At 55.0% G+C, this 15,795-nt stretch overlaps 1 protein-coding gene and 1 pseudogene across 1 annotated transcript; both read right to left on the bottom strand.

Moving 5' to 3' along the window:
• Positions 1-5,899: 5,899 nt before the first annotated feature.
• On the bottom strand, positions 5,900-6,068 carry LOC122918959 (annotated as a pseudogene).
• A 521-nt stretch (positions 6,069-6,589) lies between these two features.
• OPTC (opticin) lies at positions 6,590-12,597 on the bottom strand. The gene is made up of 6 exons (XM_044266341.1): positions 12,337-12,597; positions 11,481-11,616; positions 9,793-9,951; positions 8,746-8,948; positions 7,250-7,345; positions 6,590-6,760 (listed from the first exon to the last, which is right to left on the bottom strand). Exons 1-6 carry the CDS (start codon positions 12,550-12,552, stop codon positions 6,590-6,592), a joined length of 981 nt encoding a protein of 326 aa, XP_044122276.1. The 5' UTR covers positions 12,553-12,597.
• Between the last annotated feature and the right edge of the window lie 3,198 nt (positions 12,598-15,795).

Genomic DNA, 15,795 nt, shown 5'->3' with positions numbered 1-15,795 from the left:
CATCGGGTCCTGCAGATGGTGGCCGGGTGGCTTTCCTGGGACCCCTGGCCGTGACTTAAAACTAGGGGACCCGGCCTTCTGCGCCAGGTGAAGTCCTGCCTGGACACAGGGGCTTAGACTGAAGGACTCTCAGGGCCCTTGGAATATTGAATTTTTCCCAGCTTCCCATCTTTCTCTACCTCCCAGGATCTCTGCAGGGATGATGTCTTGATGTACTGATTTTAAGAAAGACCGTATTTTCAGACCAACTCATTCAAAGGAGTAATATCTACTTTGGCAAGGTGATTTTAACCCAAGGAGATAGATGATCTGAGAGACCTGAATCCCTAAAGACGACATTTTCCCCCTTCCCCTGTAGGGTGCTTTAGCTCAAAACAACTGAGTAACCGCTTAATACCTTCCTCCTCTGCCTGGGGGCTGTTTGCATCTTTCTGGCCTGGTATTTGGTAGGATTACCCAGAGCCATGTACCTCAGGCACTGTCAGGTCCCACTTCTCCAATGCCCACCCCATTCCCCACTGCCCCCCACCACCCCCCTTAGCACTCATCTGGAGGCCAAAGTCTCCCCGGCCGGCCTTTGCTTATCCCCAAGGCTCGAACCTGCCATCCTGCCTGTCTCCCAGGACACAGCTCCCTGGGAATTTTTTAGATTGCCCAAGAGAAGCACCAGGCTCCAGGAACCTGTCCTGGGGTACAGGGGCCCTTCTGGGGGAGGGGGCACCCCCCCCCAGCTTGCATTTGGTAATCTTTTGGAAGACATCTGTTAATTACATACCAGCTGTGGTTCAAGATCTGTTGCCCTTGTGTCAAGATGGCTCAGGATAGGTGTCCCTGTCAAAGGTTCCTGGGCCCAAGTGGGAGACAGGACAAGTCCTGTGCTATCCCTACTCTCTGTCCTTGCTTCTCCTAGTTCTCCTTTACCACTGGCATCTCTTTGTCACTGTTGGTCTGTGTTGCAGAGAACAGTAGGAATGGGATGGGGATGGGGATAGAAAAAACACCCTTCATGCTTGGATGTGCTTTGGGTAAGGGAGCTGGGGCCCAGGGAGCTCCAAGGGGAAGGGGAACAGAGTAAGGTGCTGGTATGACCTGACACATGTCCCACAGCAAGTCGGGGCCGGGGGCAGCAGACTCTCATTCTAGTAATCGATCTCTTGCACTGCAGTCCCTTTGCAGGTGGCCACAGCAGGAAACACTGCCCTTCCGCCTGTGTATGAACCATGTGATGAAAGGGTTCTAGAAGGCAGGGCTGCCGGGAGAAGGCTAGAAGCTGCCAGGAGAAGGATAGAAGCTGTTTGCTCTGGTGCCCTGGGCACAATAGGGGACAAAGGGAAAGGAGACAGAGAACTTGGGGGGGGGGGATGCTGCGAGGGGGGAAGAAGAGGCAGTGTGTTCAGGGGGTATGCTCCGGGGGATGTGTTTGGGAGGGGGTGCTCAGGCATTCCTAGGCACGCACAGGGTGATCTAAAAACAAGGAGGCCTGAGTTTGGGGAGTTTCTTCCTGCAAAGCAGGAAGAAGGTGTCCCTGGGCTGCTCTGTCACTCCTGGAGAAGGGAGCCATGGGAAGGGTGGGGAAAAAGCCATGTCCTGCCTCTATAAGGAGACCCTGGTTCAGACTGGCAGCAGCCACAGGAGGGAGATGCGTGGGAAGAGAGGGTGGTTGCTGGAGAAGGTGAAGCTCGCCTGGCCAGGGAGACCATCTTGAGAGAGAGAGGAGGGGCATGGGGGGGGGAGGGGAGGTGTGGGCGGGGGAAGCAGCAAAGAGCGCTCCAGACAGTGGAGGGGGCAGGGCAGAGCCTTGTCCACCTCCTGTCTGTCTGCCTCCCTCCTTCTGGCCGGAGCAGCAAGGACGCAGACACGGGCATGTGGGTGCTGGGCCACCCACATGGGTTTGGGTGGGGGCAGAGATGGAGGGAGCAGTGTGTCCTTGACCCTAGGGCTTTCCTGAGTTCAGACCCTCAGAAGCCACCTCTTCACCCCATGTGCTCCATCAGGATCAGGGTCATGACAGCCTTGAGGCGGGCTCAGGACTCAGGTGTGTGGGCAGCTCCCATTTTTTCAGCCTGAGAGATGTTCTCTCCACTCCTCGCTGGTCAAAGAGCTCCCCGGGCTGGGGAGGGAGGGGACTCATCTTTTGCTCCAGCAGCTGGAGTTCCCAAGAATCGATGGCTGTCCTTCCCTACCCTCAGTCTGGTTTTCTTTTCCCTTTTTTAAAAAGTTTTATTTATTTAAGGAATCTCTGCACTCCATGTGGGACTCGAACTCACAACCTGCAGATCGAGCGTCCCAGTCTTGTTTTCTTAGATGTTAAGTCATCTTGCTCTTGAACAAATCACTCAGCCTCCCATAATCTATCTGGAAAGTAGGATTAATAGTACCTTCCTCGCAGAGTCGGTGGGACCATACCTTAGATCCCGTATGTAAAGAACTCTGTAGGGTGCAGATTCACAGCAGGAGCATAAGAGACTGTTGCTCAGGGAGGAGACTAAGGGACAAGGCAGGAGGAAGAAAGTCGGGTGGGGGGGTCACTCCCTGGGGACCTCCATTTCCCACCTGTCCCTTCTGGCCCAGGCCTTGCTGTGGAGCTGAGGATGGGAAGGTGGAGGACAGTCCCTGCAAACGCCCACTCCTGGTGTCCCCCGTCCTCCCCTGAGCCTCATGGAATAGGGCAGGGCAGAGGTCCCAAGGCCACGGGGTACTGAAGAGGATGGAGGTGCTTTTTCCTATGGGGCTGACAGGATGGTCCCCAGGGAGCCACCCAAGAGGCAGAGTCCTCATCAAGATCACCAAGGCTGGGGCACCTGGGTGGCTCAGTGGGTTAAAGCCTCTGCCTTCAGCTCAGGTCATAATCCCAGTGTCCTGGGATCGAGCCCTGCATTGGACTCTCTGCTCGGCAGGGAGCCTGCTTCCTCCTCTCTCTGCCTGCCTCTCTGCCTACTTGTGATCTCTGTCTGTCAAATAAATAAATAAACTCTTTAAAAAAAAAAAAAGAAGAAGAAGAAGATCGCCAAGGTTGAGCATTGAGCCCGAATGCCGATGGCTGCGGACGACCCAGATGAGGGAGGCTTGGAGTGTCCTGCTCTTGGAAGATGTGGATTTGGAGCCAACCTCAGACTGCTCACGGGTGGAGGGGCCGCCCTGGCCCTGACTGTCCCTCTCCCTCCACCATGGTCTCCTCCTCTGGCTCCCAACCACCCTCAGTCTTTGTCATCCAGCAGGACCGGAGCGCTGGGGAAAGAGGTGCTCTGTGCTCTAGCTCCTGGAGAAGTCAGAGCACACCCTCCTTGTCAGGACAGAGCAGCTTCTGGGAGCCTCGGATTTCTGGCCCCGCCCCTCCCCTCTCTGGATTCCGGAGGGACCTGGGACAGATGCGCTGTTTAGAATTTCTTCAGAGAGGCAGCCAACAAAGACATTCTTTCTATTCCTTGGGCTTCCCTCGCCCCAAACGGGAGATCAGAAGATCAGTGTGGAGACAGCTGCACAGGCAGCCCGTCCCCTGGGAGATCCTGTCCCAGCCTCAGGGAAACAACGGTCAGGAGCTGCCTCCTTCCGCTGGCCTTGAAAGGGGCGCCCATGCTGACGTGAGCTGTGAGAGCAGGACTTGGGGCCCTGTGCCAGGAGGGACCCAGTTTTGAATCCTGGCTCTGCCACTTACTGCCTGTTCATCTGGGGTCCCGCCCTTCTGTAACCATCTTGCTTCATCTCCAATGTTGCTTCATCTTCATCCCCATACTGTGGGATAAACATCCCTCCTTTCTAGGGCTCTTATTGGGACTGGATGAGTTGATGGGCATAATAGCTTCCATTATGGTATCTGGCAAATTCCATGAGTCCAGGAATTACCAGCCCCCTTCTCTGCCCTAGAGCGAGGGTCAGATGACTTTCTGTACTCAGCACAGACTAACATATGTGACTTCTAGCCCCCAGGAGCCCCAGTTCTGGAAAATTCTCTCTCTTTTTTTTTCAACCCAAGTCTTCTTGCATTTGGGATCTTGAGGCTTTCTGCTGTTGCATGCTTAGGCCTTGTCATAATCCAGTAAAACAGGACATGGAGGAAGAGTGGTCTGGTGAATGAGACAGAGAGAGAGATGGGCAGAGAGACAGAGAGCCTTCCTACAGTAATGAGCTCCTTGGAAGACAGGAAGAGAAAGGGTCAGAACTTCACCATCCTGAAATTCTACTGTTCTCTACTGTTCGGAAAGGCAGGGAGCTATTGGCTCACTGTTCTCCCAGTCCCAGGCGTGCTGGAAGTCCTGGATCTCCAGGAGAGAGGAAGCAGGCGGCAGGGGAACCACAAGGGCACCTCTCACCTTTAAGACTTCCCTCTCCGTTTGCAACGTGTGTGTTGTGTCTTGGTCCAAGCCTCAGCTGGCCACGTGAGCTCCGGGAAGCGCTTTTATCTTCTGGAGTTCTTGGTTTCTTGATCTCAAGAATGTGACTAATAATCCACGACTTGTCTGCTTGCGGGACTGGCCTGAGGATCCAAAGGAGGGGTGCCAGGCATGCAGGGGACGCAGAGGAGTGCAATTGCTGCTATGTGGGTGCAGCCAGATTTGGGGGCCCCCCACCCCTGCACCATGGCCCCCCCACCTTGAGTGATTGCCTTGGTAACAGAGCACCTGGCTAACTCCTACTTCTCCCTCAGGTTTTAGCTTAGAAAATTTTCCTCCACAGTCTGCTGGCCTCTTAGATGGGGTCTCCCCCGTACGCTCTCACAGCATTCCGTGGATTCCTCTTATGGTCTGTATCATGAGTTTGTGGTGTGGTTGTGTGACTGTTGCACATGTATTCTCCGTGCCAGACTCGAAGCTCCACCAGGAAAAGGAGTGTTACACGTCAAAAGTCTGTTACACGTCATCTCCTCGCCAGCGTGGAACGTAGTGCCTAGCCCATGACAGGTACATGTTCAATCAGACTGCCTGTCTCAATTCTTGTTTTCTTTCTTCCTTTCTCCCTTCCTTCCTTCCTTCCTTCCTTCCTTTTTTAAAAAGATTTTAAAAATTTATTTGACAGAGACACAGTGAGGGAGAGAATACAAGCAGGGGGGTGGGAGAGGGAGAAACAGACATCCCACTGAGTGGGGAGCCCAATGTGGGGCTCGATCCCAGGACCCTGGGACCATGACCTGAGCCAAAGGCAGAGGCTTAACGACTGAGCCACCCAGGCACCCCCTCAACCCTCTTCTGTGCTTCCATCAACACGGACGCCAAGGACCCACCTATTGCATCCCCCTTGTCCAACATCTCCTTATAAGGAGAAGGGTGACATCTCTCCTCTCTTCATAATTCAAGGAACAAGTCAGCTGCATCACAGTTGGCCTTCTTCCCGTCTCCCATCACAGCAGACCTCGCAGAGACGCCAAGGTTGCAGGTAATGGTTATATTTATTTATTTCTCTTTGCGCAAGGCTGCCCTCTGGTGGTTAATCGTGGAAGAGAGCACTGCCAGAATGGATCTCCACCGGCTGGTGGAGCCGAGCTCCAACGCTGTCCAGTGAGCCAGGGACAGGTGAGCGCTACAAAGAGGGCCTCCAGATGAAGATTCCTGTTAGTCTCCGTCCTTATGAACGGCTTCTTCCAAATCTAGCAGGAAGCCGTTGGTCTAGGAAGAGCGAGAAAAGAAAGTCCCATGGAAACCCCACCCTACCCGTAGTGGGCAAAATAGTCTGCTTTCTCCTCTGTGGTGTGCTGGCAAATGCTTAACAACCAGCTTTGTCTCACTCTCTGAAAGATCCCAGAGTGTAGCATGTACTGATGTCTGTGGTGTAAATACTCTCACCATGACCAAGTTCAGTCTGCCAATGTGATGTCCCTGAGTGTCGCTGGGAAGAGATGAGCACCAGGGGCAGGTCATTGCAGAGTATGTCATAGAAATAGGCTCAAGAACATGGTTACGAGTAAAATATAGTAAACTAATTGGAAAGGAATGAGTCTGAGTGTTTATTGCATTTATTTTCAATGTAATGTATTTAAATGCGAGCTGGTAATTTAATCTTTAATAAAAGCTGTGTTTAACGAGCGGCTTGCAAAAATCCTACACTTGATCTTAGCCAAAAGGCCGAGAAGCAATACAACTTACAAAATTCTGGAAAATGTAATAATTGGTGCTGCGAACCTAGTAGTAAGAGCTGGCTAAAGCATGCCATTGCTTCTCCCCCTTCCTCCTTCTTTTTCTCCCCTTCCTCTTCCATGACTTCCCAGCATTCCCTGTAGGTAGGAGGGATGGGGACTTTCAGAGCTTTGCTGCAGACGCTGATCTTCTCGGAGTCAGGAGCCATAAGGTGTTAAGGAAAGAGGATGAGAAATAGAAATGCAAATTTGGCTACTGAAGGACACTTATGCACGCGAGTGTGTGTGTGTGCGCATATGTGTGTGTGTGTGCACGTGTTTCTGTGTGTGTGTGTATCGATTGTGTATACGTATGTCTCTGCGTGGGTGTGTGTGTGTGCGTGCATGCATATAGAAGGTGGCTGAAGGGAGTACGGGTGGGTTTTGCAACTGGTTCCTGGCTGAACGGAAGACCACCGTGCGGGGACAGTCGTGCTTTGGGAGGCGGCGAGGGCCCCTCGCCGCATGTGCGGAGCAGGCGAGCTAGCAGCAGCGGCCGGTGGGGAGCCGAGGCAGGCAGAAGTAGGCGCTGGGGAAGAGGCCCAGGTTGATGGGATTGCCGTCCAGGCGGATGTCCTCCAGCCGCCTCCGGCTGTGTTTGTGCTCCTCGGTGTCACAGAAGGCATCGCTCTGCATGGTCTCGATCATGTTATTCTAGAAAGAGCACACAGACAGCTGCTACACCTCTGCCTAGAGAGGGCCCTCAGGCAGCGCTGAAGGCAGATCTCAGCTTTCCCTGGCAGCTCCCTTCCTGAGGCTGGGGAAACTGAGGCACAGAAGGCCAAGGCCGTGCAGCAAGGGGCGAGGGGAGGTGGCCCGTGGAGGATGGATGGAGAGTGAGGGGAGAGAGTTAGAGGGATAAGGCAGGAGGATGAGACAGAGGGGAAGGGAAGGCAGGGAAGGAACAAGCAGTCCGCTGAGATGGGATAAAGGACATGGGGGTACAGGAAGCATTTTCAGGAGAAGGAGAGGAAGGCAGTCACCCCTAGGCTGTAGACAATGGCCTGCGCAAGACCTCCGATCCCTGCCTCCAGTGAGCAATCAGTGAAGGAGACGCCCGCCACTGCCTAAGGAAGCTCCCAGTTATCTGACCTCCGTGTCCCTGGCCCCAGTCAACGTTCTTGCCCTTGGGGTGCGGCTTACCTGCAAGTGCAGCGAGCGTAGGCTCAGAGGCAGAGGCCCAGGGATGGAGCCCAGAAGGTTGTCAGCCAGGTAGAGGAACTGCAGCTTCTCTAGCGCCTGGGGAGGAGACAAAGGCAGATGTTCTTGGACCCGGCAGGGATGGGCGCCTAATGTCACCCCATTCATTCACTGAGGGTCTCCTGAGCCTCAGCCGTGGGCCAGGCTCGGCGCTGGGGTGCTGCAGGGGCTGCCCAGCCTCTCAGGAGCTCACAGGCACCAACTCCTACTGGACGCAGAAGGATCGGGGCTGCGTTGAGGCCTGGCAGCTGGGGTAGCATGTAGGGCTGGTCAGCTGGTAACGAGGAGCAGGTGAAGGGCGGGCAAGGGGCAGGGAGGGGGTGGGAGGGGGGACGCTTTCAGTCCAGCCTCAACATTTCTGCCATCAGAAAGGGATTTTCCCAAACAAAAAGTCTCCAATGCTAAGCCCGGGATGGCTGTGGAGAGCATGTTCGGGAGCTAGCCAGAGCTACAGAACGAGAGCCACGGGCACGCGAGACAAACTAAGTCTGCGTGTGTGAAACAGTGGCGAGGAGTGGGGGGAGGTCGGGTCCATGCCGCAATTCGTTTCCACACTGGAACCACTCCTGGAGCTCAGCCCAGTTTGCGCTGGGGGCTTAGCCCTTCCCATCAGAACCGGCCAGCAAGCAAGCAATCAGACTGTCTCCCACAAGCATTTGCTCACAGAAGGACAACGGTTAGTCAGTTAGTAGCGGGTTTTGGAAATAAAGGTTTCTGTAGAGTTTGGGCTGGGACCAGCACTATGGCAAGTCCCATGCAAGCCCGTGTTTTGGGGAAGCAGAAGCTGCGGGTGCAGACAGGTGAATGGAAGGATGCTCGGAGAGAAGCCAAGAGACTGCATACCCGGGAGACAGAGAGGGAGAGCTGCTGACCTTGACTTCCAACACCACCCGCCCCCCCCCATTTCCAGTAACGAGGCCTGAATTTCCTTTTCCTGGAGATTTATGGCTAGCACGTTGTCAAACACCCTTTCTTTCTTTCTTTCTTTTTTTTAAATAGTAAGGACTTTAATTAATTAATTAATTTATTTATTTTAAAACATTTTAAAAAAAATTTATTTGACAGAGATCACAAGTAGGCAGAGAGGCAGGCAGAGAGAGAGGAGGAAGCAGGCTCCCTGCTGAGCAGAGAGCCCGATGCGGGGCTCGATCCCAGGACCCTGAGATCATGACCTGAGCCGAAGGCAGAGGCTTTAACCCACTGAGCCACTCAGGTGCTCCTAAACACCCTTTCTTGCATCAGAAGCAGTCTCTTGGCAGCAGCAACAACAAAAAGTTTAATACAATAATGGGAACAGATGAAGAAAATGGGGTTTGATTATTAGACGGGCACAGGACAGGGATGGAGCAGGGCTATCCCATGAGGGCATGGGCTTGTGTGTGTGTGGCTGTGGGCAGGGGTGGCAGCGGGGAGACGGTGGGCTACAGGCCCTGGCTCACCCTGAAGGCTCCAGGCTGTATCCCCGAGCTCCGGAGCCGGTTTTGGCGGACGTCCAGGACCTCGAGGCTGGTGGGCAGCGCAGGCAGAGCCCCCAGCTGGTTTTCTGGAAGGATCAGATCCTGCAGCTCAGGCAGCAGCCGGAGGGCGTCATCATCAATGGAGGAGATAGAATTGCTGGAAAGGTTGATCCGCTTCAGTTTTGCTGTGGGGCATGGGGAAGAACACAGAGAGACACGGGACCTACCATCTTTCCTCGCCCTCGCTGGACCCACCTGGACCCCGCTCCATCCCTTTTAAGATAGGGAAAGCCAGTCTGTTCTCCACCTGTATGAGGTCCAAGCCAGGAGATATAACGTCATAAACCAGGAACCTCGGGGGAAAGCCCTCAGATTCTGCAATGCTCTCCCCTGGAGTTCTGCCCTGTGGGGCGGCTGTCCACCTCGGAGGGGTTCGGTAGAAGGCAAGACCCGACAGACCCACCAATGTCTGGACCCATTCTACCGCCGCCCCCCGCCCCTGGCCCCTTCACCGCTGGTTTACAGAAAAGGTTGCCGTGACCCTGAGGGCTCTGGGAATTAGTGGCAGGATCTGGATGAGAGCCCAGGTCTCTTAGCAGAGGCAGGGTAGAAGGCATCAAGGAGCAAAACACACAACAAACCACAATTAGGCACATCGCGTCAGGGCTGTGGGGCTGAGTTAGCCTGGTCTGTCCAGAGACCGGGAGGGCACAGAGCTACAGCGGCTTGGAATCTGAAAATGTAGGCTTGATGCTATCTTCCCTTTTCCAGCTTTCCAGAGCTTTGGGGGGTGCAGATGAAGACAGGACACTTTATTATCCAAAATCTTCAAGGGAGGGGATTAAAAAGGCTTGGGGTTATTGCCATTGGGTAGCTGCGGAGACTGAAAGCTAAGGGGGAAAGGCTAACTCACATGGGACACTGTGTCTGTGACTGTTCGTGGAGAGGGGGCACTAAGCAGGGGGCCTGGGGGTTCCGGGGGTTCCCCCTGACAGGCTCGCCCTCATCTTCTGCCAGGGCACCACATACTCAGCCCTTTGAAGTCTCCGGCTCGGATCTGGCGGATGCGGTTGAAGCGGGCGTACAGGTAAGCGGTTGTCTTGGGAAGAGGAGGGATGCTCTCCAGGTCGGCATCGTCACAGTACACAGAGGAACCAAGGCACACGCAGACCAAACAGGTGGGCAGGTCTGGCCCAGGTGGAAGACAGAACAAAGGGAGACCCTTCTCAGTCCTCCTTTAGCCTCTGGGACCAAGGGTCCTCACCCAGGGAGCGTCTGAGCCATGGCCGGAATGGAACGACACAGAGCGCGGAGGCCGTGCTGGGAGCCGCTCCCAGCCTGGCGCTCAGCCCCCAACCTAACAGAGGCAGACCCGTTACTGGTTACTACCCAGTCCTGGCCCACTGGGGCTTTTTTCAGGCTCCAGTCCTCTGCAGGTTTTCCTGGGCCTAGGTGGGTGTTTTAGGACATCCACTGCTCTCTTTTCCATAAGGCTCCTCTCTGGTGCCCAAAGGCACAATGAAGATGAAATAAAGCCAGAACTAAGTGGACTGGCCAATGGTTACTGGCTCTGCCAGCTGCCTTGCGGGCGAGGAGTAAGACATGGCCTATATGGCTCCAACAAGCACAGCAAAGTCACGATGGAGTGACAGGGCTTGCCTAGAACTCATTTCCCTTCTTAGGGTATCAGCATCCCAGTTTTCTGCCGGGCAACAGCTCTCCTGTTATCATTCCATGGCCGGTGGTCATTAGACATGGGCCAAACTGTTTTCAAAACGCTGGGAGGCTTTCCTGGCTCATTTGACTGAAGAGCGCAGGCGGTTTCCATCATGCACCATTACAAGGGACAGAGATGATGGGGGACCATTGGCCATCCAACTCAAGGGGGAGGTTAGTTAGCAGTGACACAGCCCCACGAGGAAGAGGCAGCTCTTCTTTGCAGGCAGGGGCCAGGGTGGGCAGAGCAGAGACGATCTCAGCATCCTTCTTACCCCAAGGCCTTGAATGGCAGATCCAGCTGAGGCCCTTTATGGTCTCTTTAAGCCTGAGATCCTGTAGCTCTGAGAGGTCACGGATTCCTACCGATGCCCCAATACCCTAGATCCACCCAAGACAAATATCTCAAGAGCACGGGAGCCAGGGACGTGCGAGTCAGGAATTAATTGCATCCCGCCTCTGCTCCAGTCCTGATCTCCAGCAGAGTGCCAACCCCTTACTGCCACATACGCCAGCATCCCGGGCTCCAGGAGGGCATCAGGGAGGGGAAAGAGCCGCTAAGGGGGAATTTAGAGTCGAAAAGCAGTAGGACTGCTTCACTTGCCCCCATGCCAAGTGACAGCCACAAAGTTATTTATTCTCCTCGACAGGCTTTTAATTGTCTCTAATCTAATTACCACTCAACCTGGTCCCCTAGTGATGCTATTAATTAAGGTAGGGTAGCTCTGCTAGGCAAGCAGAGGGTTGACTTCCCCCTCACCCCGCCTCCAATTTGTGCATTCACTCAAAAGCGTTAGGGAGAGCCAGCCTCTCCTTTTGGGTTTCTTTCTTTCCTTCCTTTTCTGACTGTGCCCATTTCTCCTCTTCTCCCTTACAGTGAGAGCTAGCCCTGCCCTTTCACTCCCTACCCTGACCACACTTCACCGTGGCAGGCCCGGTGCTGGGTCATGGCTGCATGGCCTATGAACTACGTGCCCTGGGACCTGTGACCTCGAACTCACCATGGCTGCCTGGGGAGTCCAGGAAGCCCAGTGTTGTAAGCCTGTTCATTGGGGGCTTGGAGGAGAGTGTCCTTGGAGTCACTGTGCTCTGAGCGGAACTGACCCTGGTTGGAGGAGCCGGGCTGCTCACTTTGACCTGGGGACAGAGCACATAGCACACAGTAGGCCAGTTTTTGCTTGAAAAGGACTTTCCTGTGAACTCTGGGCCTCGGTGACCAGTTTCAAACTTGCAAGGAGTCACTGTGGAGAAAGGGGGAGGGAGGAAGGCAACTTCCTAAAGTGGGGCTGATGCAGCGTCTTCCTTATATGGAGAAGGGAATGGGCCAGCAGAGGGGAGCGCAGGGATCCCGCAGGCGGCTGGCCGCCCAGCTGGGCCAGAGCTAGAATCCACGTCTCTGGAGAGCCCAGGCCAGCCCAGGCCAGCACTGACCAATTCACATAGCTACTGGGTGCAGGCTTTGGATCAGCCCCTGCAAAGGCCAGGAAGGGCCAAGAACGGAGTTCAGACTCGAAGATAGCCTGAGAGCAGACAGGGTCATGGAGCTTCTTTTTCCAGCGAGTGTGTGAAGACATGGTTGACCCCGTCCCTCCCACAGCGCTATGGATTCTGGTCTGACTTAGGGGCAGGGGGACAGATACAGGACTTTCAAGGGAGGTGAATACCGCCAGGTTTACTAGAAACCAACCAAGAAATTGGACTTCTGTTGTTCTCTTTCTTAGTATCATCTAAGTGACAAGTTCCCACAGAAGGACAAGAATCTCTACCTCCTGGAGAAAGAAGGGGAGGCTTGAAAGCCAGGCCCCCAGCGCCCAGTGTCATGGGGGGAGTGTCGCTGGTCTGCTGTGTGCCCCTTACCTCGGGGAGCTGGTCCCCATAGTCCGTGAGCCCCTCATAGTTGCTCAGGTCAATGACCTCATCATAGTTGTCCAGGCCCAGGACATAGTTGCCCAGGAGCCCGTAAGCATCGTCTTCCCCGGCCGGATCTCTCCTCTTCCTCCCGTTCGGGAGAGAGGCAGTCCCTGTCCCCAGCAGCACCAGAGCTAGCAGGCTCAGGAAAGCGGTTCGCTTCATGGGGGTCCCCAGGAGGAGGCGGCCGCTGAAACCAGGAAGAAGCTGAATCACCTCAGAGTCCAGCCCTGCGGAGTGGGCAGGAGGAAGGGCAGCCGTCTGTCTCTTCCCTGTGGGAGCAACTCACAGACTCGCCCCACTTCCCGCCCCCACACCGGAGACTCAGGCCATTCCTGATACACTAGTGCGATCATGGCCTTGGCAAGCCCCCTGAGGCTGGGGCTATGTGTGTGGCGGGCGGCTGTGTCTCCTGACTGCCCCTCCCACCGCCACCCCACTTTAGTGCCTACATGCTTTGCACACACACTTCTACTCACTCACACAGGCGTGTGTAGACACCCGGTGAAGGCTCGTTTACTCATCACACACAACCACACACACCAAGTCCTGCCATTAGTCACTAAGCCAGATTTAGAGAAACTTCGTCATCAAGGAGTCTTGTGCTTTTTAAGAGATTATGCATTCTGTCACCCCTTTGCTCAACAAACATTTATGGGGTGTCTATTATGTCCCAGGCACTGGACTTACCTCTGGGGTGCAGAAAAAAACAGGGCACACCTAGTGCCCTCAGAGCACATGGGTTTAAAAACAGACATATGATCTAAAAAAGGATGTTGGTTTACAAAATACGCTTTCTAAATGCAGCTTTTTAGAAACAAATGACTGCAGAAATGAAAGTGTTCTTTGTAGGTGGTTGTGGGAGTGTGTCCGCATCTAGAGCGTTCCCTAGGTGTCTGCGCACGTGCCCAGGTGATTCTGTACATGCGTGATGAGCGTGTGAGCACATGATGAGCGTGTGTAAGTGTATGCACACGTGCATAGACCAGGGAAGGAGTGTGTGCAGCGTGGGTGTGAGGAATCTGATGCATCTCCGATAGTGTAGCCCTCCCCAAAGCCAGCTACAGAAGAGTCTAGCAGATTCTCCCCCTCTGTTCATTTTCGCTGGGCTAGAGGTAAGCCCTTTGCAGTAGCAAGAATGAGCTCTCCATCAGAGCCTTCCCCCTCTCCTACCCTCCAGCTTCTCTAGCCTGGAGTCCTAAATTCCCTCCCTTCTCCCCAAGCCCAAGCCGGCCACTGGACTGCACCCTAGCCCCTCATTTCTATACCAATAAGCCCAACACCTCTCAAACCGTGAACCTTACCCCGCGCTTATTCTTGTTGCAGAACAGAACCTCACAGCTTCCGGAGAAGTGGGGACTCTGGAGGCAAGGTCGTCTGCAGTGGGCCAGGGTTGGGCGGGGAGCTGTCCAAGGGGGCATGTGACCAGTCAGACTTCTCTTCTTCCTGGTGTCCTGCTGTTCCCCCTCCTCTGTGCTCAGCGGGTCCCCCATCCCTGTGTTCTGTTTGGTGAGAGGGAGTTCTTCCTCTCTCTCTCTCCACTGGCTCATTGCCCCCCTCTCGCCATACCTCTCCCCACCGCCCTCCCTCACCTCTCCTCTTTCTCTGTCTGCTGCTTTTCTCTTTTCGGAACCACTGTTGAGAGGGCTGGCAGGTTCTTCTTTCTAAGGGAGCGGGCGGCAGGTGATGGAGCGCTTGGGAGGGACAGGGCTTGACTCTCCAGTTTTTTTTCGGATGGTACCCAAAGATTCAAAGAGCTTGAGTGGAGGCACAGTGACCACACAGCCACCCATCACCTGGACCCCCACATGGGACTGTGACTGAACAAAAATAACCAGAGGGAGGTGCTGAAGGCGGGGGCAGGTCCAAGAGAAGGTGAATGGGGGATGAGGTAGGATTCGAAGACCAACTTCAAGTTTCCCAACGATGATGATGTTGATGAAATTTTCTCATCTGCTGAGACTGAGACCTGATCAGGAACCCCAGAAGCCGTTGGGTGGGTTCCTCAGGAGGTTGAGGAGAATCCTCTTCCCCATGCCCCACCAAAGCCGTCTGTGTCAGAGACATTCTCTTTTCCTCAATGCCTTGTGCGGTGCCCGTGGTGTGAAGGCAGGAGCTGGGTGGGGTGGGAGGGTGGGTGCTGTGTGTTTACCTGAGTTCTTCAATGCTGCCTCCTACTCTCTACTCCGTCCCCTTCACAAGATACTGAATCCTGGCCGTGAAGCTCCCCGAAAATTATCTAGTCCAAACAGCTTATCCAACAGACAAGAAACTAGAGATCCAGCTAGGTGCCGTGACTTACCCAAGGTCACACAGAGCCAGGGTCTGGGCCTAGATTTCTTGATGCTCAGGCCTGAGCACTGTCCTTTGTTCATATGATCCTGCCTCTTTTTACCTGATCCCCTCCACCCTGCCTACCCCAGCTTGGAGATCATGTGCCTCGATGCCCTGGAAACAGACGGCATTGGCAGGACTCGTCTCTGTCCTGGCAAAGCCGGGGAAGGGGCAGATCGCCAGTCTGGCCCAGGGTACAGTGCATGGTCTGCCGTGTTCCCGGGCACCAGCTGGCGAGGAGGCGGCATCCCCCAGCCCAAGGACCTGCTCACCAAAGGGATGCCGGTTCCCATGCCCCTGGCAGCCCACCATCTGGGGAGAGGCATCAACAGGGGCTCTGCAGGGGGGAGGGAGAGATAGCCCTGGAGCCAGCAGGATGCCCAGGAAGCAGATGGTACATTTGGCGCGCTGTCCTCCCCGACTTTCTCTCCACAGCCTGGGCTCTGCAGGCAGAGCCTAACCGTTCCCCCACCCCCGTCCCCCAAGGCAGGCTGTGCTTGGCTCTCCCTTCCATCCTACGCCATTTATTCCCTGCAAGGAAAGCAAATGCGACTGTTCATTCATTCCCCCTGCTGCCTGCTCCCACTCTCCCTCCCCACTTTCTCGGTGACACGCATTTACAATCAGTCCTCCCCCACGTGCTTTTTCAGCTCTTCGGGACCCCACAGGCACAGCCAGTCTCCCGGAGTGCATGCATAGGCTCCCACTGCACTCCGGTAAAGAGCCCCTTCCGATGCAGTAGTCTCATCTGGGACCCTCTCCCAGATTCTACTCGGTGCTTTTCCTTTCCAAGCTCACCCGTCACACTCTCTCGTTCCCGTGGAGTTCAGGACTGTCGGTGGCAGGTGTGTGTGACCTGTGTGAGAACACACTAACCCTCGGGCTGTGGTGGCGTGCAGCTCAGCTTCCTGCCAGCGGGCACAAAGGGGCCGGGGGGTCGGGGGCCCTGCTGATCCCCGGGGCTCATTAGGAGAAGCACAAGGCGTGCTGATGGAAAGGAGGTGGCAGGCTGTGGGGACAGGAGTCTGGCCAGCTGACCCTGCTGCTGCCCTTTTCATGGGCGGGTGTGGAAAT

This window comes from Neovison vison, chromosome 10 (assembly GCF_020171115.1).
Source record: "Neovison vison isolate M4711 chromosome 10, ASM_NN_V1, whole genome shotgun sequence".
NCBI lineage: Eukaryota > Metazoa > Chordata > Mammalia > Carnivora > Mustelidae > Neogale > Neogale vison.
This window is presented reverse-complemented; position numbering and strand designations above follow the sequence as displayed.

Bases quoted from the DNA above. Each gene is read 5' to 3' on its own strand.
- OPTC (XM_044266341.1), bottom strand. From the start codon at position 12,552: ATGAAGCGAACCGCTTTCCTGAGCCTGCTAGCTCTGGTGCTGCTGGGG. The intron at 7,346-8,745 runs GTGAGCCAGGGC...TCTCCTCCCCAG, and splicing joins TACAGCCTGGAGCCTTCAGG to GCGCTAGAGAAGCTGCAGTT. The intron at 6,761-7,249 runs GTAAGCCGCACC...TGCTCTTTCTAG, and splicing joins TACGCTCGCTGCACTTGCAG to AATAACATGATCGAGACCAT.